General features: G+C 45.3%; 1 protein-coding gene across 1 annotated transcript in view; it reads right to left on the bottom strand.

Moving 5' to 3' along the window:
- The window catches only part of ptch2 (patched 2), a gene marked incomplete at its 5' end in the record, with an annotated part of 28,985 nt that extends 7,101 nt beyond the window's left edge, over window positions 1-21,884 (bottom strand). Inside the window, 17 exons of the mRNA XM_080033727.1 lie at window positions 341-621; window positions 738-918; window positions 1,121-1,263; window positions 1,918-2,451; window positions 2,964-3,366; window positions 4,308-4,526; window positions 4,654-4,809; window positions 4,936-5,067; window positions 6,078-6,225; window positions 7,254-7,375; window positions 7,484-7,570; window positions 7,704-7,812; window positions 10,171-10,262; window positions 10,359-10,428; window positions 10,528-10,717; window positions 19,836-20,028; window positions 21,738-21,884. Coding sequence (XP_079889853.1) covers window positions 341-621; window positions 738-918; window positions 1,121-1,263; window positions 1,918-2,451; window positions 2,964-3,366; window positions 4,308-4,526; window positions 4,654-4,809; window positions 4,936-5,067; window positions 6,078-6,225; window positions 7,254-7,375; window positions 7,484-7,570; window positions 7,704-7,812; window positions 10,171-10,262; window positions 10,359-10,428; window positions 10,528-10,717; window positions 19,836-20,028; window positions 21,738-21,884 — 3,207 coding nt within the window. The remainder of the gene's footprint in view (window positions 1-340; window positions 622-737; window positions 919-1,120; window positions 1,264-1,917; window positions 2,452-2,963; window positions 3,367-4,307; window positions 4,527-4,653; window positions 4,810-4,935; window positions 5,068-6,077; window positions 6,226-7,253; window positions 7,376-7,483; window positions 7,571-7,703; window positions 7,813-10,170; window positions 10,263-10,358; window positions 10,429-10,527; window positions 10,718-19,835; window positions 20,029-21,737) is intronic.
- Window positions 21,885-24,506: the final 2,622 nt, after the last annotated feature.

Consider the following 24,506-nt stretch of genomic DNA (forward strand, 5'->3'; position numbering starts at 1 on the left):
GCTGGCCCAGCCTACATTAGAATGACAAAGGTCCCCGTGTGTGTGTGTGTGTGTGTGTGTGTGTGTGTGTGTGTGTGTGTGTGTGTGTGTGTGTGTGTGTGTGTGTGTGTGTGTGTGTGTGTGTGTGTGTGTGTGCACGCGCACCGGCCCTCCCTAGAGAAAAAGGGGGCCCCCCTAGACAGCGTTATTGAGCTGTGCTGAGAAGGGGTGAGAATAAAGTGAGAGGAAGAGGAGAAGAGGAGAAGAGGGGAGAAAGCCTAATGATGTTGTTGAGGTAACAGAAAGAGGCAAAGATGGAAAAGAGGAGTGATAGGATAAAGAGTTATAACAAGGAACTTACAATGATGCCGGCAGTCCAGGGGTTGAGCAGCAGAATGGCACAGACCAGGAAGGTGCAGGCCAGCACCACGCTGATAGCCAGCAGGAACCAGTGTCTGAGGCCGATGTACTGCTCCCAGAACAGGAAGGGGTATCCGTTAGGGTAGTTCAACACGCCCTTGCGTCGGAACTCGTCGCAGATGGAGCGCACACTCTCGATGGCCTCCACAAAGTCACTGGCCTGACGCAAGCCGTCCAGGTAGAAGGGGAACTGAGCAAACTCCAGGGGCTCCGCAGCTGGGACTAAAAGTGAAAGGAAGGAAGGGGAAGACTGGACAGGTCAGATCATTTGCTGTAAGGTATTTTAAAGGGTGTGTCCTCCACTCCAAAATAATGCGTTTAAGATTTAAGATACTCACTGCGCAGATTCTCTCCCGTGGCGTCGTACTTGTCGTGAATCCACTCTCTAGGATGGGGGTAGAAGTTGGCCTGGGAGGCAGCGTAGCCCAGAGGATCGTTACTGACCCACACTGTCAGGTAGATGTAGAACACCTCTGGGGGGATAAGTCCCTCTGCATCCACCAGCCTGCGAGAAGTCAGCTAAAAAAAGATTCCAAAATTCCGATTTAACTGGCTGTTCATGTATTGGGTTTTTTGTTCAAATAAATGGTAAAGAAATAAGAACAGAAAAAAAAGATAGCTGGTAATGTAGTTGTGGACAGTGCCACACACAGTGTCCTCAGGATGACATGTGGATTCTGTTTGCCTGTACAGTATTTCTCGCGGCTCGTGGCGGACATACCTGGCTGTAGTTAAAAGGATCTTTCTTGGAGCCGGTTTGGATGAGGAGCTTGTACGCCAGAGCTCCGTCCTCCGTTCCGTTGCGATAGCTGTCAGAGGTGATCCTGCCTGCCTGCCAGTCAGCATCGAAAGCCAGCTGAAGACCTGCGTGTGAGGTAAAAACACACACAAAGAGAAGAAAGGGATTATTGTGGCTGTCATTCATAAGATGTTATGACTTCTATCATTCACTTCTTATCATAAAAGTATAGATGTTTTCCTGCGGGTCTGTCTATGTGAAATATCAAGTTTCTTGTTCCTTCTTTTTCTTTTTTTCTTCTTCTACTGCTGGCTCTGATTGACCTGTTAGCTATCACTTCCTCCTGACTGGGCCTCTGACACGTCCTAGCCTGAGGACCCACACACACATACACACAACACACACACACACACACACACACACACACACACACACACACACACACACACACACACACACACACACACACACACACACACACAAAGATAACCTATGACCCCCAACCCGTCTACAGCACCACTCCCTGAGCCCAGGTGGATGGGGGTAAACAGCATAGCTGAACTTTCTCTCACCTTTCACACATTTTCACCCCCCCCCCCCCCCCACACACACACACACACATAGCCGTTCACTTATGTTCTTAGTAGTAAAATACCCATCTGAAAAAATCTGTCGCACCCTCTACCTTATTCTGACATCATTACCAAAGAGCCTCAGGGGGGGACGAGTAACTTATAGCATGTCCCGCTCAAAAAAAATAAAATAAAAAAAAATCGTACCTTGGAGCCAGTCCTGGAAGTAGTGCAGCCACATGCGGGGCAGTTTGTTGTCGCTGTCTCTAACCACGTATTTCACAGAGTTGAAGGCGTTGTGCAGCTGGATGAGCAGCCTCTGTGTGCGCGCGTAATCGAAGCCGTCCATGGTCACCAGGTACATGTTGTAGAAGGAGAAATACTTGAACTGGGCTTCGATGAAATGGTACTCCTTGGTGTCTCGCGGCACGATGTCGGTGAGATACAGGCCGTCGTGCACCATGGTGGTCCCGTACAGGCTGAGTCCCAGCAGGCCCAGGAAGAGAAGCACCACCACGGCTTTGCTCTTGGGCTTGAGCAGCAGAGGGGCGTACTTCTCCCTGGCGAAACTGGAGAGGTTCCAGCGCATGAAGGGAAGCGGCACGCACTCCTTTCCCCCAGATTTGGAGTCCTCCACCTGGGCTAGCAGGTCCCGCGTGGAGCTGGAGGTCGGGGTGAAGAGCTGGGAGCCGTAAGGGTCTGGCACAGAGGTGGTGGTGGCGGTGGGGATAGGCGTGGTTGCTATAGTGGGAAGGATAGGCGAGCAAAAAAAATTAGTGTTTGGGCTTTTATTTTGTAATAAATACTATTTTAGATAATGCTTTGCAAAAAAATAAAAAAAATAACAATACAGTCAGAAGCTTAGGTCACCTATTATGCAAAATGCATGTTTTTGTGTTTTTCAACATTAATATGGGTCCCTGGTGTGACTTTAGACCCCCAAAGTATGAGAACAACGTTCGAACTGGCAGTTTAGATCCAAACCCGTGCAGTTAGAACAGAGCAGACCGGGTTTTTTTTTCTTAAAAAGGCGCGATTAAAAAGAGACATGCTTTAAAAAGGGAACGTCTCAGACAGAGGCTGAACAGAGGAGATTCAGCGATGGGCACTGTGAGAAATATACCAGGTTTATTTTGGACACTTGAAAACACCATGAAAACAATTTCTAGTAGAAACCAAAATTAAAACATTTCAACCTGATAATGAGCATACTAGCATGACCCTTTAAATCTTTTTTTTCTTCTTTTTCTTACCTTGTGACTGTGAGGTGGGGCAGAGGATGATGGTGGAGGTTGGGCTGGTGGAGATCTGCGAGGTGGGCGGCAGGATGGTGACGATGTGTTGGCCCGCCGCGTCGCACTGCGTGAAGGCCTGGACGGTGGTGGTGATTTGGGTGCTGGTTGTGATGGTCGACCCCGCTGTGTATGTGTGTGTGGTGTGCGTGGTAGGCGTGGGAGTGTGTGTGTGCGTCTGTGTCTGCTCCCCGCCCTCCGACAGCTCGTGGGGGGAGAGGTGGATGACGCGGTCGGAGCACGGGCTGTACAGGCAGCACAGCACGTCCAGCCGCTTGTCCTCACGCCGGTGCAGGTCCAGACTGAGAATAGCCGGGAAGATGAGCAACACCATGGCGAAGTTAAACACCACCACAATGGCCGCCTAGGGAGGGAAGAAAAAAGAAAAAAAAAGTGAGAAAAATATATAGAAGAGTATATGGGGGAAGTTACAGACACCCTAAACCAGCTGGGGCAGAGTCAGGGCTCTAATGGGGGGGGGGGGGGGGGGTGTTCTCAGACCACAACCCAGAAAGTAAAGAGAAAAGCCTCATTCTAAATCACCAGCCAGGAATACTGAGTGAGCCAGAAGGGGTGGGGGGAGGGAGAGAGGGAGGGAGAGAGGGAGAGAGAGAGAGAGAGAGAGAAAAAAAAGAAAAGAGTGAAAGGATGCCAGGATGAAAGAACTGCTAGAAAGACTGAGAGAAAATTAAAGGAGCAGGGGAGGGAATATATATATACAAAAAAAACATCAACCTTCACTCACCCAAGCCCCTGAAGCTGACATTCTAACTGGCTGTGGTTTTTCCAGTGTGTGTACGTCTGTATGCGAGTGTGAATTTGTGTGTGTGCTTACACGTTTACAGACCACCCACGGTTTAGTCACAGATCAGAGCAAACCGCCTTGACGGGCCAGTGATATACTGATCCACTCCTCCCTCCTTCTCCCTTTCGTTCTCTCTCTCTGTCTGCCTCTCTCTGTCTGTTCGTCATTCTCTTTGCTCTGATTATTCCACATTACACACACACACACACACACACGCACACGCACACGCACACACACACACACACACTGATGCAAGTTTACACACATCGCACACTCACTCACACACACAAAATGTTGGCCCTGTAGGTGCAGCGGCAATAAAACTGGGAACAAAGGCTTGCCTTGCTCTGAATAAGTGTCACCTCTCTTAAGTTATCTCCCAACATTTTCAGAGGAGCCCCAGGCCTCTTGGTGTGTGATTGTGTACATGTTTTTATGTCTGTGTGCACAAATGCGCACAAAGTTGCGTGTGCGCATGTGTGTGTATTGCAAAAACGTACCTGCATAGAGAAAGCTCTCAAGGCAGGAATGGGTACGAGAGCTGCCATAAAGAAGGCAATCATGTTGTTGATGGAAGTCAGGGCCACGCTGGTGCCGGTGCGACGCAAACAGTCTCCCGTGCGATCTTTAAAGGCGATGTTAGTTCCCGCCTCTGTGAAGGAATGAGCCAACAGGAACATGTCATCCACACCAATCCCTAGAGCCAGGAAGGGAAGCACCTGGGAGAAGAGAAAAGGGTCAGAGAGTGAACATTTTGTAGTGCTGGAACACTCAAATCTGAGCCTTTTTTAGTGACGTAACACAGTGAATCCAGGTTAGTTTATTCGATTGAGTTTGTCCTTGTACCTGCGTGGTGGCAGCGTTGAAGGACAGGCCGAGCAGGGAGCACAGGCCGAGTCCAGCAGCCACGGACAGAGCCACGAGCAGCACCCCGGCCAGCCCCACGGCCCCCTGGGACTTGGCACAGTCCCACCTTAGCATGGTCACACAGGCATAGGCCAACTAGACAGGACAGGAGACATACATCCACATTAAATGTCATGATTTTAAAGTCAAGAGTCAAAATAAAATGTGTGAACACAGCAACCACAATATGTTGACTTTAAACGCATCATTACGCTCGCTCACCATAAGCAGGTATCCTCCGGCCACCCTTATCACGCTGACATCAGAGAAGGATTTCATGATGTCATTGAGGGTGGTGGTGGAGAAGGCGTGCAGGGATTGGCTGGAGTTATCCGGGACACTCTGGTGGACCACCTGAAAGGATAAAGACCCCGTTAATCGTCCAGTTCAAATAAAACACTTCCTTCCTTAAATGTCATTTGCCATTCATTAAAAGAGGAAGAAACACAGGGAAATATACATTCTACGGCTTGTTATACCTACATAATAAACAATTAGATTGATAAAGAAAAAAGACGCTCTTAGTGCCGGAATGATAATTATGTTTATAACGCTGCCTCTTGAAGTCTCAACTGCTTAGTAACACACTTTTTTTTCTTTTTTTACTTCACATGAAAAACACAGCTTCTACTACAGGCTACAGCCCCATATTTCAGGGCCCTGTAACAGAAAAAAGCACCCTGTCGCTTTGAAATGTGCATGTGTGTGAAAGTAAGTATGAGAGTGTGTGTGTGTGTGTGTGTGTGTTTTTACATGTGCTAGCATGTGTGTGTGTGTGAGTGAGTGTGTGCCTATGTATGACAACTGGGGAGTAATGAGCACAGATGCCAGAGGTTGTGAGGTCAAAGGTGAAAGGGATGGGATCACATGGCTTGCGGAGGGAGGCGGGTTATAGGGTCTCTCTAACCCTGTGCCATGAATGGGGACCAAAAGGCCGCCAAAGCTATTTACCTGTCTGTATTTAGTCGCGGTGGTGCGCTATCGCAAATAGAGTTCCTCTCTTTCTTTAATGTGTTAGGAGGAGGTGTTGTGTCTCCTTCGGTTTACGTTTGAGTTTGTTACCCCTCCTCCCTCGCACATGTTCCTCCCTCTCCTCCCTCCCTCTCTCCTTACCCTGAGTGTGGTGGGGTGTCAGCTATCACAGCGACAGCTTGTTCCTATAACTAGGGCTCTGACAGAGAACCTACACCACACACACTTACACACACGCACGCACACACACATGCATATACACGTACATATTGCCCTTGTATGCCCTGCAACTCGCTTTACAAGGGGGGCTGAAGGCACATGCAGAAAAAAGTCCCATGCAATGTGTGTGTGTGTGTGTGTTTGTGTGTGTGTGTGTGTGTGTGTGTACGCACCTCCACAAACTTCCTCTGCCAGGACTCCAGGATGGCGGTGGCCTTGTCTTCATTCCAGTTGATGTCATGGATCTCGTAGTCGTCTTTAAAGTGCTCATACAGCTGCTTTGGGCTCATCAATAGGAACATGGTTTGGAGGGCCTCCGCACTGCGAAAAACACATCAGAGCTGTCAGGCAAACATGGTTTATTGTGTGCTGAGCTGAGTTGAAACCTCCACTGCATCATCCATCTCACAACGAGTACATTAAAAAATCCTCCTGTCCGACTGTTTAGATGTTCTCTGTATTTCCTTCACCTATTTTCAGGAACAAGCCTTTAGTATGGAACGGCTAAAAGGCAGGTGCCGTTTCTTCTAGGATTTGTCCTCCTGCCTGTCTGTCTGTGTGTGTGTGTCTGCCAATGTAAACAGTTAAAAGCAGGTGTTATCTAGTCTGTCTGTCTGTCTGTCTGCCGGTGGCTCGCTCGGCTGCAATCCCAGATGTCCTCGGAGTTTTCTTGGCATGGCCGTGGCGAGACAAAATGTGAAAGAAATGATCATAATTCACTTCCCAGATTAAGTGTTGCTCTTGCAGATGGGGACTGGAATCCTTTCATTCTAGGCTCCACTGGGTCATGAGGCTGGGCTCCGACCCAGTGCTGTCACTCCATTTGTATTGACCTTGCTTTTAAATGCAATGGAAGTCAATCAGAAAAAGAAAAAGAAAAGAAATCTGGAGGAACTCCTTTTAAAGAGACCGAAAAAATTTAGTTTGAATGTTTTTCCCCCCTTTCTTCTATATCCTCTTTTTTCTTTGGTCTCCTTACACAACAAATGTGTAACCGTGTGGGGGGGCTTCATGTGGCTGTCAATCATCTTTAATTGGCCTATCCTGGACAGGGGTCACGCCGAAAACTGATCCCTCTCGGTACGAGGCATTCCTAGCATGTGTCTGCTGGGTTATTAGGGGTTACACAGATTCCACAGTCACGGCGGCTCACTGAGAGAGCTCATGTACTGAGTGGGTTTTGCCTGATCGGGTGGCAGAGATCACACAACCCCTGCCTTACTATTACATCTTTAAGAGTAAGACACAAGCGAACTTATGACCGAATACTACTACAACAAAAAGTTTAAAAATCCCCGGAAACTGCGGTGTCAGATTTTTTTGTTCAACACACTGAACACAACACACACCTCAGCAGAGACTCCTGGCTGCTCTTGACCCGCCCGCCGAGGATCAGCTCCTCCTGCCAGTGCATGAACTTCCGGCTGAAACCATGGCAACCACCCTGGAGACGCCCAGCAATGTCAGGACTCTGAGAAGGACGCACAGGGAAACATGTTACTTGTTTGAGTTGAAATGAACTTTCTCCTTCATATTATAACTTCTTGCTGTATGTATAACAACTGAACTGTGAGTTTACCTCTCCTTGCTCCTTGTTGGGTGCACTTAGAGGGCAGTCGGGGTCTGAGGGGTCTAGACAAGGCCTGTTCATGTAGGCATGTCCCACCTTTGGAATCATACGTAACAAAAATGCTTAGTATATTGGAAAAACGTATGTGCAACCAGATGAGTGGCTTCTTGTTCAATGAGTACACCTGTCATTCAGTGAATCTGTCAGTGTGTATTTTGAGTGTCCCCACCTGGGCTTTGTCCAGCATCTCCCTAAATCCTTCCAGGGAAGTGAACTGACTCAGTTCCTCCATCAGCTTGACTGGATCTAGATTCATCCACTGGATGTCGGGCATACCCCTGGAGAAAGCAAAAAGAAACCCCTTTCGGATGAACATCAACACCAAACATATTTCACAAATAACTCAAAGAAGGAACTGTAAAATAACTTGAAATCACTGTGCGCGCAAGGTTGCTGCATGGCTTCGCCTTTTCCTGCTAATCTTTTTACTGCACTGCAAGAAAAAAAAACTGGGATTCTTTTAGTTCTGTGTCATTCTGGCTCCCTGGTTGGTGTCAGGGCCACGCAGGAGGCTAGCTGCTTGCAGATACAGGATAAAATAGCGTTTATTATCCTGTTACACGCTGCCACAATGCTCCAGGGGGAAAGGCATGGTGGCTGCCTGCTCACTTCCATTCCTCAAAGTCCTGCACTGAGTCATAACGATTACTCCTGCCTCCCCAAACATCTTGATAAGGAGGCAGGGAAAGGAGAGAGAGAACTTGGGAAGCAAAATAGGTGAGAGGAACAGACACTAAACTAAAAACTATTAAACTTAACAGTGTTTTCGTATATTTGGCTTTTATAGTTTAGTATGCTGAAGGGGCTGTTTTATGTTTTGATCAATCATTGTGTTTGAATGTATTGCTACATTTACTTATTCTGCTTATCTCACTAGCTTTCTGTATAGTTTGAAAACCTTTTATTGTTTTTTTTTATCTGTCAGAAAATGAATCAATTCACTCTAATGTTATCGATTGCTGCTACAAAAATTGCTTAACTGCTCTCTGGGTTTGAGCCAGAAGAAGAAATTAGAGTTTGTTATATTCAGAAAGAAGAAGTTATATGCTGCACTGTTGAAAAGATTTTTTTAATCACGGTAAAGTGACACAAAGAGAGGAGAAACACAGAGGGAAATAAAAGAATCCCAATGGCTCATGAAGAGAGCTGCTCTCCTATTCCCACATACCAGGGTCCCCTTCTTGCTGCTGCTCGCAAAGACACACTCCTTTATCAGCTAGTTTTTGCTTGAGTGAACCGGGCCTGGGCCCTTTTGTTTTTTCATAGATTGCCATTCTTTGTTCTCCCAAGTTTGTTCTCCCTTTCTCTCTCGCTCACTCACTCTTCCGCACTCCTTTTTCCCAATCTGCCTCTCTCTCCCTCTTCGCCTCTCTCTCTCTATATCTCACTCTTTTTCTTCTTTTTTTTCTCCATTTAAAACCAGAACTGAAGTGAAGCGGAAGCTGACTAGTGGGACACAAGCCTCAGTGACCACCATGAGTTCCCGTCAGCTCCACATAAAAAAAAAACAAGAGTACATTTTTATTTGTAAATAACAACAGATGCTAAACACTTTGTGAGCGATTTACAGGAATACTTGGAAGATGCGTGCATCATCAAACACCCCCCTCCACTCTCTCTCTTTCTCTCTGTCGCTCTGCCTTCACACAAGCCAACTGAAAGATGCTAAGGATGGGAGTTCTGTGTTTGTTTCTGTGTGTGCTGGCTTGTCATGCAACATACCGCTGTCAGCTCTTGACAGAAATATAAACAAATAATCCCTTTGCAAAGAAACATCTGCTGTGGTCTAAACTATCTTTTATAAACCAAGGGGCTCAATTGAAATATCACTTCTGATGACAAAAAAGCTCTCTTTCAGTGACTCAATTTCTCAAGAGAACTTTGTCCCGAAAAAAAAGGAGGAGAGAAAAGAAAAACCTGAATCCCACAAATGCCCAAATACGCCCCAAACTCCACTGTTAACCGTCTTGTAGCCTCTCTCTCTCTCTGTCTTTCTCGAGGGACTTGAGGCTTGAATACTGCCCATTTTATTTGTTGGACAACTTGGGAGCTGGGAGCCCGGGGCATTACCATGAGAATGCCGAGTGTTAGCCGTGAGCTGACAAAGCCGGTCCCCCCCCCCCCCTCCTCCGGGGCCCCTGCACTGATGGACACTCACTCGTAAACTGAAAGAATGCTTACCATTGTCTGACCCAAAGGGCTCCCCTGCCACCACCACACCACCGCCACCACCACCGCCGCCTCCCCGCCCTTCGTTCTACCAACCCACCACCCAGTTGCTTCTGCTGCTGTAGCCATGTCTCTCTCTCTCTCTCCATCCCTCCCTCGCTCGCTGCATCCCTCCCTCACTTTCTCTCTTTGAATTTCTCTGTCAGGACAACACCACCCCCCCGCCCCTCCAGCTCCCTCTCTGGGCCCTAAAAGAACTCTATTACTGACCGCCGCTGTCAGTCACAGCACCCTCTGACAGACTACTGAAAGCCCAACTGTATGTCTCCATCAGGCATGTGTTAAAAGTTACAAAGCCTAGATGGAAGCAATGACAGCAAAGGCAGAGCCAACACTCTCTAAGAAATGTTTTAATATGCAAAGAAATATATATAAAATGAAGTCGAGTCAAATATTCCAGGACTTACGGTAAATAGGCGGAGCCTCCTTGTAGTTTGGCCCCATCCCAAAAACAGTCCAATGGTGTGATTATCATACAGGGGAACAGCTTGTCAATCATCTGAGATCAGGAAATAGAGAGGAAACAGGATTTAACATCACAGATCAGGGACGAATATATTTGTAGGACTAAAAACTCAATTGGTTGTAAACTTACCCTTTCAATCATGACATTTTCTATTATAGGGACACCTGATTTATAGCATATTTTGTTAAGATCCCACGATCTACAAGAGACAAAAAAAGAGTAAATCAACACATTTTATTGATGACACATGAGTAAACGCAAGAAACGTTTTCACACCGCAGGTCCGTGGCCGACTTACTTTCCAAACAGCGACACTTGGACCTTGCTGGCCGACAGGGCGGCTTCCATGTGAACCAGCAAAGCATCCTGGGTAAGAATATTTGTGCCCTCTTCTTTGGGGGTCTGGATTAGCATCTGTGAGGTAAATACTGACTCCTCTCCCTGCTTCTCCTTGGTGTAGCGAAGCTCCGTGCTCACCCGGCTACCAGCTGGAATGCAAAAAGAATAAATGATAAATGAATACTGAATGATATAATATATCCATATATATATAATATGGATATATAGCTTATATATAGATAGATACATAAATAAAGACATACTGTACATTATCAATACATCATTTTTTCAACACAAACACAAAGACACACATTTAAATCCTATAACAAAGTGTGTTGCATGCGTACATATGCACACACGAGAGCACACACATATATCGACCAACGCCCTTGGCCCTCACCACTGTTGGTTTTGAAGGCACTTCACACACGCCATCGTCTGGCCAAGATAAATGAGTAATAGAGCTTCTCATTGGCTCCTTCTGCCAAACAGATGTGCCCTGTTAGTGGGAGAAACCAGCCTTCCGATTGCCCCAAAACTCTGCTGCAATGCATTATTAATACACATATTAAAAGACCGTGTCCACCTCTTCAGGTAGCTTTTTGGGGCGGGTGAAATTCATCAAAGAAATGGCCGATACAAGTAGATGAAGAAAGGTAAATATGATGATTAATAGAGATATGTATATGTCAATGTCAGCGGTGGCGATTAACGGAAAAAGACTTAGAAAGAGGGTGAAGAAAGAGAGAGACAAAGAGAGAGAGAGAGAGAGAGAGAGAGATGGAGGGAGGGAGAGCCATGTTGTGCTGTGCGGTAGACTCCAGCCCCCTAATTACAGGAGGTTGCCCTGAAAAGAGTTTGCCAGCCGGGGGGATCTGTGCCTGTGCCAAGTGGACATGAAACATGCCGCGCTGGATCACAGAGGGCCCGTCTGCCCCTCTCGCTGTCCCACTACATGACAACCCCGGAGAGAGGGAGAGAAAGAGAGAAAGAGAGAGAGAGAGGGGAAGGGGAGAAAAAAATGGGGGGGGGAGAGGGGAAGTTTGAAAACAAGGGCTACCTCCTTAATTCCAACTCTCGTCACTCTTTTACTCACTTTCCCCTACACTGCACACTCAATCCTGGCTGCATCTATTTGCTCATACTCCTAATACTCCCTTTAGCTCCCTTGTCTGTCTCTCTCTTTTAGTATGTCTATTACCCCCTTTCTTTTTTTCTTTCTCTCTCTCTTTCTTTCTTTCTTTTTCTCTCTCTCTCTCTCTCTCTCTCTCTCTCTCTCTCTCTCTCTCTCTCTCTCTCTCTCTCTCTCTCTCCCCCTTGCTCCCTGCACCTCCCCCCAGCCTGGAGCAGGCTCCTATAATTGATGGGGAGAAAAGAAAAAACAAACTATTCAGCCTACGCCGTGAAAGTGTGAGATCAGGTTAGAACTCCTCTCCAATTTTTCTAGGCTTCGCTTTCAAGACTTTAATTACCTATGCAGGGGCTTGAGAATATAAGGTCACCTCGTTTATTTGCACTCATGGGTGACTTTTTTTTAACTGTCTGGCTCGGAGCATCCCCCAAAAAAGAAAAAGAAATTAAAAATGGGGCATGTTCTTGTTGGCCTATCCTTTGCACATCTGGTGCTACAAAATGTTTAAAGTCAAGATGATTTTTTAATAAAGCTTTTATTCAAAGCGAGCCACACAAAAAAAAGCTGTAGAATAATTTCCTTGTGACTTTTGGAGAGAAAATGAAGTAAATGTTTCTCAAAGAGCGCTGGCTCTTCAAGTTTATTTGACTTTTATTAAACCAATTTCACACTGTCAAGAACATGCACAAAGAATCTGGCTTGGTGTTAAAGAATGCCGCTTTAGAGGTTCAGCTCTCCACTCGGTTTCCTCTCTCCACACAGATTTCCAATCAAAAAGAGGGCTACTACAAAATGGAACCCTTTCCATTCGTGGACCTCTTTGACATCTGTTAAACCTTTTTTGACATTTCGTATGTTAACCTCTGCAGCGTGGGGTTTTGATCCCAACAGGAACTGGGTGGCTCGGAGAGACTCTGGCTCTGTAATTACAGGCCTCCTGAAGTAAATTATAGCTATTTGTGTCTCGTTCCTCCCATCTGGACCACCCAGGCAGCCAGTCCTCTCTCTCTCTCTCTCTCTCTCTCTCTCTTTCTCGCCTTCTCTCCTCAACCCCTGGTCTGGCCCCAACCATCCAACTCAGAGCTTTGCTACTACTCAGCTCAGTTCACCTCCGTTAAGCTTGCCTGTTCGATCCAGACGCAACCTTCTCCTTTTCATTTTCTTATCTCTTTCTTTCTTTTTACTGCTTTCTCCTCTCATCTTGCCCCTTCTCACTCCTTTTCTTCTTCCTTCGCTTTTCACACTCTTTTTCAACCTCCACCCCCCGACCCTCTCCCTGCACTCAGCCTGCCTGCGCTCCACACACACACACACACAGCCTTAAAGAGACAGTTCCCGGGATTTTTTCCCACCCTGGGAAGAAAGCGCCTTTGAGTATGGAAGTTGGGGCTTCAACACCCCATTGGCTGGCTTGTAATTTTATTACATGAGAAAATTTTGTAACAATAAATATAAGTCCGTGTTTGGCAGCGTTATCACAAAACGATCGCGAAAAATGATCACATCAACGCCTTCTAAATCACATCCACAGTTCTCTAATCGGATGTTTTCGAGAAAACCCGACCACCATCTTGCACATTTTAGCAAACAACTCGACTCTGTTGGGCGCAACATGTGAATTCATTTACTAGCTTCACCACTAAAAGCACTTTCACAACAGTTACTACATTGGGAAAGTGACAAAGCAAATGAAAAATGTCAAAACAAGTACTGACATGGTTTCATCGCTGTGGGTGTACAAATGTAATGTTTATATGAATGTGTGCGTGCGTGTGTGTGAGGGTGTGTACCCCGGTGTAAACACTGGACCCCGTCTCCACCAACCTCAGTCATTTCCTCCCCACCTGACCCGTCCATCCCCAAAAAAAGCAGAAACATCCAAAATCCCCTAACTCTGTGAAATATGTGCGGCTTCACACATCTGGCTTTCTAGGACGTAGGCAAGGCCACCTCTAAAGTGCTGTGTTTCAAATTCATTCTCTTCTACTCTTCTGTCTTTGTGGTTTACACAGGCCTAGTCCCAGTTCCAGGCCATGCTAGGTCAGACCAGGCCACCTTCAAAGTTCAGTGTGGTAGATTAGCTGGATTAGGGGGCCTCTGAAAAGGCCCCACGCTGCTATGGAGGAAGAGCTGAGACGTCCAGGGTTGAGAGTGACATGTATGTTTTTACCTGCTACGTAGTGCACCGCAAGTTACCCTTTCCTGATTCACACAGCATGACAACAAGAGTAGATGTAAACAACAGATTTTTACAGAAAAAATAATAGATTCAATTGGTAAAGGTTTTTGACCACAACAAAGTACAATATATATATTGCCATCTCCTATCCATCATTTACTACTTCTCTCAACCGTTTCTTTTTATTTTTTTGTTCTTTAGAGGTCCTTTATTTCTTTTGATTTTCAGCAACGCAGCCACATGACAAATTAATTCTCTTGGCCTGGCACCCAGCATCACAGAAAAAAAACCTTCTTGGTCCTTTTGTCACATGTGGACCCACCAGAATCAGGCCTGTGCCCCACACAGCCCGGCCCTGCCCTATGGCATTCCCTTAGCCAGGGCACCGCCTAAAGCAGGCTGTTGCCCCCCAGCAGATGGGCCGTTCCTCCATACAATCCTTCCGTGCAGCAGCTCCAGACTGAATGCACACACCCTTTTGTCATTCAACCCTTCAATTTCTTTCAGATGTTTCCCCAACAAACAGCGAAATAAAATAAAGAGGGAAGGTTTTTTTTTCAGAACAAAAGCAAATGGACCAAAACTTTCCCAGCCTATAAAACAATGCAGAGCTGGCCCATGGGAGGGTGAGGCTGGGGGCAAATAAAGAGATGCTGGCACTTTAGTATCTTACCTATAGAAATACAGTGTGTGTGTGTGTGTGTGTGTGTGTGTGTGTGTGTCTTCACACGCTGTATCTGTACATTAATCACCAAAGACAGTTGCTTTATTTAAGGAGAAGAAAATCCCAATTAACGTTTGAACATGATTAAACTAAAATGATCCGTTTCAATGTGTTTAAATCTTGCAGATCCCACCATGGTGAAAAAGAAACAAATCCTGAGCTCACACCTTAAAAACGGTATAGAACGGCCAAAACAACATGAAAAATCAGTTTCACTTACATTCTATTCAGATGTGCCAGTGGTGTTAGCCACCACACATAAATTTCCACCAGGGTTGGCATTTAGGCACTTTCTATTTCCATATGTATAGGCTTGCCTCTGCTAATTATGCTAATCATGGGCAGAGTTGGCCACTGTGAAAAATAGTCACATTAGACACTCCACTGACCGCTAATACTGCTTAATGTGTGGTTGAAACATACATTCATCCCTGCCTGAAAGGCAAACATTTTCCACGTTGCTGGTCTCATTCAGACGAGAAATGAATTTATTGAGCCCAAGAACCATTCCTTTTTTTCCCCTCCCAAGTACCAAGAAAATGTTCAGTCTCCCCATCTCTCTCTCTTTTTACTTTCATGGTGTAAAGACAGAGGCAAATGGTGAAAACTCTGAGGTGACTGGTGCCGCTTTATATCCTCGCAGACCAAAGACAAAGGTTGCTCTTCAGCTAGCAAAGAAAGGGTACCATGCTATATTGATTGAGTTTCCATTATCCCATTTTCGGTTGCAATGCAGGCTTTTCTCAGTGTATTGCATTTAATGTTGCAAAGACTGACAGTCCAGTGTCCAAGGCTTTGGCACCAAGATAATATAATGACGACTGTCTTATTGTATCACTGTAAACGTGGCAGTCACTCTGAAAATCAGATCCACCTGATGAATACTTTCTGTTTTAAAGCTGCTACTTCAAACAGACAGGTATAGGAATCAGTTTGTGTTTCCTGTACCACGGAAGCAAAATGCCATGTGTCTGTCACATGCACTATAGCTGCTCAATCTGTGTTTATTTGTTGGGGGGTGGTCTTGGTCTGACTAGAGTGTGTGTTGGGAGGGGGGTGCTGCAAAAAGGGGATGGAATGAGGGAGACTTGGATTGAAGGATGGCGGGAAGAGGGGGGGGGGTGAAATAAACATTTAGAAGTGACCCAGGTTGACTCTGGTCTTGTTTGTTCTCTCTACCAGTGAGGTCCCGGGCTCTGAGCGCTGGGAGTTTATTTATCTAGCTGGGGCACCACCGCGCACTATTCACCTCCAATAATGCCTCATAGAGCTCCCTTTCTCTGTCTGAACTGGGGCGCTGTGTGCGCTCCCATGAATTATAGCATTTACCTGCTGTGCAGCTCTGAGGTTTGTTTAGAGAAACTGCTCCAAACACCAAAAATGCCCACGTGTGCATTCGCTCATTTGCGCAAACTCAGAGCTGTTTTCTCTCATCCATGCTCTCTCTCTTTTAATCACTCTGCTCTTGGTCTGTATATCTGCAAAATAACATGTCTTGTGTTTTTTCATTGCTAGCTAGCTGGCTAAGCTAAAACCTCAGTCTCTATGCATTCATGCTATGTGGACTGTGTATGGTCTCTCTACCTCCCCTTCTTTCTACATGGCCTCTTTATGGGACATGTGGTGCGCCTGCTATCCGGAAAGGCCCTGTCTCACTGCACTCATATTTGGACAGCTTGAGTCTGTGTACATGTCTGTCATGCCTCACCCAAACTCTGCCAAGAAGGATGAGTTTAGTTAATGTAAGAGTAAACACCACCACTTTCTACATGAAGGACATTTCTTTCCTCTCTTTCCCAAACAAGCTGTTCAAGTGGGCCTTTGTAAAAAAAATCAAAAATTAAAAAAGGGAATAATCTGATCTGAAACAGTGTTACCTTTTGAAAGATGACTTTCACAACTATCAAATACTTTGAAAAAAGAAATCAGATTTTATTTTATTTCTAAAGAAAAAAAAGGAATGTCAAGCTTGAGCAAGTAACTACACAACCTCCCACAGTCCTTTCTGGTTGAAGAAAGACGTGCACGAGAGAGTCTCACACTTGATGTTTGTTCAAGTGAGACAGGCGAAAACACAGGCAAAAAAAGTGTCAGCTAGCCATAAAACTTCTGCCCTGTTCCTGCCCCAAACCCCCAACGTCTCCTCTCATCCTTCTCTTCTTCCTGCACCTCTTTTTTACGATCTCTCTCTTTCTGCTTGTGGACAATACAAGACCACAAGCCGCACGCTGTCCGGCTCAAACCAACTTTCACACACGAAAAGGTGGGCAAGCAATACAAAGCTTTAAACATAAAGGACAGCATAATGTATGTTTACGGTGAAATTGGGGGACTAGAGAAATATAATGAAAACATGAGAAAAAATACAATGCAAACCTGCGATGCAACATTTGAAATACAGCTTGCCAAAAGGACACCTGTGTGGACATGGACAATTTAAGGTACTTTGATGGGTGATGTCTGTCTCACATTCTCTCAGTGACTGAGCAGTAAACCACAAATATTCCTTAATCCCCTTGTCAGACTAAACACCCTGATACTGTGGCTTTTATTCTCAACCAACACAGGTGTGAGGACTGAAGGCATGATTAACCCTTTTACCTTCTTGTTGCATGCCCTCCTCGCAAGTGCACAAGAATCCTGGCTTAAGGCAAACAAAAATTACACCATTAAAAGCCTATAATTTTTTTTTAGGGGGAATGCAGGTAAGTAGTACAGAAACTAACTTACCGGCCCTCCCCATATTCTGTCTTTCTCTCTGTCTACTCTTTCTAGACGGCCTCTCCGCTGCTGTGCTCTGCTTCACAGTGTTTTGGGAGGAAGCAATTAAAAAAGCCCTGGTGGCCTGACTTCACAGAGCAGGCAGACAGACAGGTAGATATATAAACATACATACACAAAGGCACAGGCAGACAGACGGGCACGCAGTCAGGAAATCCAGGCGGGCAGACAGACGGCTGGGTGAGCTGTACACGCCAAAGGTGGCAAAGATGACAAGTATATGTGTTTGTGTGAAGGGGGCATATGCCCCTCACACACATGTGCGCATGCATACACACACACACACACACAAACACACACACACAGATTACACCCTCTTGGCAGTGTTAACGCCTAAGGTGTCAATTGACAGCTTGTTTATTCTGAACAAATAACGATGCACGTGGGAAAGCTTTGTCTATGCTGCGATAGGGTAGAGTTGTTTCACAAGATCACTGGTCAAATGTGAAGGGAATGACTTGAAAGTACGAATCAGGAATGAGACATCTTCTAAGTTAAGATTCATGCAAATGGACAGTCCAATACAAGTTCAAAACTAGAGACAAATATTTCGAATTCCCTAATATGAAATCAGGTGTCTTATTTAAGAGCATATCCTTTCCCCCCTCTTCTGGCTTCTTTATAATGTTGCATGTGTGTGTGCGTCTTCTGTGTGTGTGTGTGTGTGTGTGTGTGTGTGAGAGAGAGAGAGAGAGAGACAGAGAGTGAGAGAGGGAGAACTAACCTCTCCTTGTTACCGAACCATTTTACTCTCCATTGAGGCCCTAGCAGCTTTGTCAATGGGCTATTGGTGGAAACAAGGCAGGCAGAAACTTTAGAAACATGGCCACGGCCTCTTAAAGGCACAGCATTCCTTTTCAGCCCCCACTCCCCTGTTCAACTCTCTCAATCCCCCCAGCAAAACAACTGGCACACAAACACCTAAACATCTCCTTTAAAAGAGATGGATCTGCCAATTAGCTCAAGAGGTAATCCTCAATCTTTACACTAACCAGAATGAAAGCAAAGGGAAAAAAGGAAATTCAAACTCTTGTTGCTTTGCTTTTGTAGCAAACATGCTTTTTTCTTTCTTTCTGTGACATCAAGCTAATAGTCTCAGAGGCTACATTAACGTGTTTTAAACTCTGCCCAGCCTCCACAACACTTCTCCCGACACCGGCAGAGTGTTATTTCTGCAACACCTCCTCGGCGCACACACCACACCTACGGGAGCCTCCTGGCTTGTCCCCTGTCCTCCACTGACATGGTGGGCTTAAAAAACCCCATAGAGTCTGTTTATATTCACCAACTGCTGTAGCGCTTCGAGAGTGTGCAAAACAGGTGGGTAAACTTCAGCTGCATTCACTTATATTTTCTCTCCTTGTGGGGAGGAGGAGAGGAGAGGAGGGAGGGGGGTATTTTTTTAAGGGGAGGTGGTGCCTGCTTGCTTGCTTGCCTGCCTGCCTGCTTGCCTCTTGTTGAATGGAATCCAAGAATAGTTAGGGACCACACAGGGAGCCGAGAGAGGGGGGAGGGGTCAGAGCCCTCAAAGATGGCTAACCATTCACACAGTCCATCTGCTGCGGGGATCAGCCCCGGCACTGAAAGCCTGGGGGTTTAAAAGGAATTTGGCCAGTGTGAAAAACCAAATAAAGCTGCCTCGGCCCCCTTAAAAATGTACAGATAACCTAGATCTAGATTGCGCAGAAGAGAGAGAGAGAGAGAGAGAGAGATTGGGAAAGAGAGTGGTGTCATATGTAGAGAAAGGCTTGCTTGAGTCAGCGTATAGAATCACAAACAAAAAGTCACACAGCCAAAGGAGAAGCCAGAGAGATAGTGAGTGTGTGACAGAACAGGGAGAGATAGAAGTGTTGTGAAGCAGCTGTGTCAGTTGTGTTATTTAGGTTAAAGTGTGACTCATTTAAGACATGAACAGAGATGAGCAAACTACACTGTGAGCTTGCAGATTATACGACATACAGTCTATCCCCATCCGCAATATAAAGAACACAGACGCATGAAGTATAATGCAAACAAAATTACATAATACTCCATCTACAAGCAACTTATATTCCTTAATGTGAGAATGTTATGAAAGGGTTGAGAATTCCTATCTCCATCAATAAAACCAAACACAAAAACATTATCAGCATCTTCAAACCAGCTCCCACAAAATCCTTCTCATCAGGATTCCAGCCAGACAAGCAGTTGAGTCACTGAACACCCAGTAGCCCTCCAATAAAGATAACACTAACGTGGCCATGCACCCGGGACTTTTGTCATTCAAACAGAAAAAAACAGAAAACGCAGTAAATCCAACCACAAACCTATAAGGCCAAACTCACAGAATGACTTCTTGTGTGACGGTTTAGTGATATTGTATCCATGTGACAAAACAGCAACAGCACCAGTAGTCTGGCTTCACAAGAACAATCGCTCAAAACAGACACTTTTTGTTTTCTCCAAACTCACCTTCCACCCATAGCTGTTCGATGTCCGTTTCGATGGCTGCGACCCGGAGTCCCACCGACAGAGCCCCGAATACTAAGAGTCCAATAAAGAGGACTTTCCCACAATGCCTCTGGATGTGGCAGCCCAGAGAGAACAGGAGGGCCTGGAACCTCGCCCGGATCCACAGTGGGGCTTTCTGACCTACAGCCTTACCCTGGATTTGAAGCAGGAGGGAGGGCGAGAAAAACAACAGTATTAATTTGAATTCTATGTTACCATACACATACATTAAAACACCCAATGCACAACGGTCCACAGAGGCAGGTTACACATCTCGATCTATATCCATGTGTCTTAAATGTGAAGAACGTAGGCCAAATCTAAAGCACAGCGACGACTTCGATGCAACGTAAACGCATGCATCCGTATACATAGAGATGTGTGCCGTTGTGCAGTTAAAGCGATGCATGACATAAAGACAAGTCAAAGTGCTAACTAGCTATCCGTAGACTTGATGTCAAGAAGTAGTGGAGAAAGCTGTCAGAAACCCTCAGCACTCTATATCACCTGAACTCAGTCCAGACCCGGGACACTGATGTCCCATGCACCCCTACATTTAATCCGCACAGTTGTGGCAATCATTTGTACCAGCGTAAAGTTTTGGGAGAAACTAGTTCCAAGTAGTTTTAACTTATTAGAGTCTGAAAGAGACTAACAATGGCCTAAAAAGTTTTTTCTGCATGTTCATCCATGCAGAAAAAACACATGATGTAGTGAGAACAACACTAAGCGTGAAAATTCAGATAAAAGTTGTAGTTTAAGATATAGAAAAACAATACTGTCTTGTAAAAAAGGATTCCCTCTATAATAGTACACTATATGCATCTTTTCTCCAATGAGTATGCATTACAAAGTAATAACCTTGGAAACTGCACAACTATTGAAAAGAATATTCTCAGTTTGGGTAAAAGCCTTATTCAATCACTTTTGCGTGATGACAAACTAACACACTATAACAATGATCTGGTTACCAATAGAAATGGCATCTTACTTCCTGTAGTAACCTACACTATGCAGTTCGTTTCCTCTCATTTTCAACATAACTGTTATTATCTATATAGGCTACTTCAGGGCGAATCATTTAGTATTCAGTCCCTGTGCTACAAATGTCAGTGCTGCACAAGACATTGCACTGCTGTTGTGGTTTCTCTCAGCAGTGCTGAAACACGTCCAAGCATCCGGGCGGTCCAAAGATGCTTTGTCAGATCAAACTCAATCAGTGAATTCCTTTACAGGACCCACCACATTTCCAAACAGACCCCGGGCCAGTGCACTCTCTCCGCTGCTTGCACAAAGCCAAAAAAACACGCACACAACACGGCTGGGCTATGGGAACAATCCCTTTACTCACTCACTCACTACATCCCGGTGTCTTTAACAACTAAATATGAATGAAACGCTGGTGTCCATTCAAACAAACAGCAAAGTCAACATGCTGCCAAATATGAAAACTCTCGTTAACTTGTTAACGCTTTATTCCAAAGGGGATCCCACAATGTAATGCGAGCCTCAGACTTCTAAGGTTTTGACCCATAAACATAAAGTAGAGGATTTCTGTTCTCTATATTAACCTCTTATGACACTTTCTGTAGTTTTTTTGTTATAAAAAGTTAAGATGAACTAGGCTACTGCTGATTTCGCTGTCGACTCCCTCGGGGAGCTCTGGTGGTCCCCGGACCCCGGTCTGAGAGCTCCTGCTTCAGCATACTCTACGTTCCCACATGCGCCCTTCAACTCCCGATTAGATAACGGCCAAATCAAACGCTGCCTTTGAAGACTTATCCATTCACATTAAGCCGACTGAATGAAAAGCTGCCTTCATAGTTACACAAAATCCACACTACACTGCGAGCTTTATATCACCTTTGAGATCTGTTTAAGTGCGAAAGCAGCGTGGCAGTAGCTGGGTCTCCGGAGTAGTTCTGGGTTCGCAGGCGGCTGGGAGCGCGTATAACTCGGGGGTAAATCTCCATAGACGCCGGCCCCCGGGACCCCGCGATCCGAGGCCATAGTCCAAAGAGGGGGGAACGGGGCGCAGAGCGAAGCGACAGAGAGAATCGGTGCGAGTTCAGAAAAAGCGACAATAATCCAACATAGAAGAGGAGTGCATCCAGCACCGCCGGCGACAAGTTGTTGGAGGACCGCTTGCTAGTCTTCCTTGGAGCCAAACAAGTCGAGAAACTCCATCCCAACATTATGCGCCGAAATCCGTATAGATCCTTCAGTCTTCATTCGTCCCGATAGTTTGTGAAACGGCGTCTCAGAGAGGAGTAGTAGTCGGAGGAGTTGTAGTAGTAGTAGTAGTAGTAGTAGTAGCTTGTGTCTGAGCCGTCCGTGTCAAGTCTAACTCCGATCCCGTAGCGGTAACATTTGGAGAAGTTCGCCTCTCGGCAAATCCTGAAAAGGGAGGTTTGATGGAAAAGTGCTCCGGCTCCCATTGGCCAAGGAAGAGGCAAATTACTTTGCAAACATCGCCTATTATTAGCTGCTAAGCAACAGCTCACCAAAGTGGAGAGAGAGGGGGACCACCCAGGCTGCTGCTGCCTGGGCTGGAGGGAGGGAGGAGGATGAGGGGGAGGAGGGAGAGAGGAACTCTTTCAATAAACTCTGCACAGCCGCGCGCACACACACACGGACACACACGCAGCTAGACTCACACGCTCACACGCTCACACACTCACTCACTCACTCACACACACACACACACACGCGCGCGCGCGCACGCACGCACGCGCACACACACACACACACACACACACACACACACACACACACACACACACACACACACACACACACAGCTTGCTGCCTGCCCGCCTCACTTGCTCTCTGAACATTATTCCCAGTGGCCTGGGCCCACCAGTTTGTAAGAAGCAATCGCACATACCATCTATTGATATCACAACGGCAGGCAGGCACGCACACAATTTTTCCAACTCTTTCTGTTTCATCAGCAAAGGCCAATCAGGGAAAGAAGAAGAAGGAAAAAAAAGTTAATTCAGCTTTTTTAGACAAGAATGTAAACACATTATTCATTTGTTTTGTGAGTGTGTGTGTCTGTATGGGAGAATTACACATCTTTCAACACTTTTCATATCTCTTCAGGGCATCTCATGTTTTGAAGGGGGGTTGGAGCCTCACATTTGTTACAGAACAGCTAAAAAAAAAGGGGGGGGGAAAGACACTTTGACCCGTCCCAAGTCATTACGGTTATAGGCTGCTTTTAGAAGGAGTTCGTTTATAAGGTTTTAGCTATAAGTAACTGTTGCAACTTTCCAAAAGTAGGTTATTTTCTGCAATGGCTTTGTTTTCTGCAGTGTACGAAAATACTGTATAAGCTCCCATCCCTTTAAAAAAATCCTGTGATAAGCAGGAATTATTCCACATGTGTCTTTTTCATCAACACCTCTGGAGCTGCCTGGTTTCACTGTGACGCCCTTATCTCTGTGGAGACTTCTTGGAAAGTTTCCATGTCTAGCCATGCATGATTTCATGAGTTCAGAAAACAGCTCACCTCAGAACATCTGAAAAAGAAGGAAGAAAGAAAGAAAGAAAGAAAGAAAGAAAGAAAGAAAGAAAGAAAGAAAGAAAGAAAGAAAGAAAGAAAGAAAGAAAGAAAGAAAGAAAGAAAGAAAGAAAGAAAGAAAGAAAGAAAGAAAGAAAGAAAGAAAGAAAGAAAGAAAGAAAGGGTTATCAGACCAGATAGTTTTCTAATATCTCTCTCTCTCTCTCTTTCAAAAAAAAGAAGAGGTTAGGGGTGTCTTGGTGGTTTGCTAATGTAAGCCCCCATTGGCCCCACTCATGACAGTATGGGGGTGAATAACTAACACTTTACCAGATTACACAGTCTCTTCTATGCCTAAACACCAGCCTGTGCCGCTGTGTGTGGAACATTTGTCAGGTGGCTGGTGCTAATGTGAAGCCCCATTGGAGTGACTGTAAAACCATTTGAAGCTGAAGTAAAGCAATTTGAATATAGGTGTTGCTCACGGCTCATTGTGCCGGTGACAGCTAGAGTATAGGGCACTGAGCTGTTAGGTTCCACCTTCACTGTTTACATGCCATGGATACATTGAACATGAGGAACATAATGTGCATGTACAGTATAATGATTCCGTCACAGGGGCTGGGCATTATAGCAACATGGGACAGCATAGAAGGTGTGTAGATTGTAGAACACTATGGAGAGAAGAGCATCAATATAAGGTTTAGGTGATTCACATTTTCATACATTTATTTTTTAATTATTTTGGAAAGGTCTGCAGCAAATGATTGATTTCATCCATCTCCATGTCATTTCTCAGTTAATTAATTTAGATATTATTTATTTATTATTCTCTGTTATATTTCATAAAGTGGAAAGTGACCATCAATATAGCCAAAGTTTGTTGTCTTACATATAATGGCCTCTATCACAGATTTCAAACAAGGTCATATAAGGTGTTTTTGATATTGTTCTTTAGTAAACATTATATTATATGACACATTCAAACAAGTGTATCACCAAACATGAAATGTATATCTGAACACCACACATGTTGTACCTTTTTTTTTGTTGGATAGAATGAAATCCATGAAAGATAAACAGCAGTCAGTGGACAATATGATCTGCCGTATAAATGTTCGGCATTG

The sequence above is a fragment of the Ammodytes marinus genome (genome assembly GCF_949987685.1).
Source record: "Ammodytes marinus genome assembly, chromosome: 9".
NCBI lineage: Eukaryota > Metazoa > Chordata > Actinopteri > Uranoscopiformes > Ammodytidae > Ammodytes > Ammodytes marinus.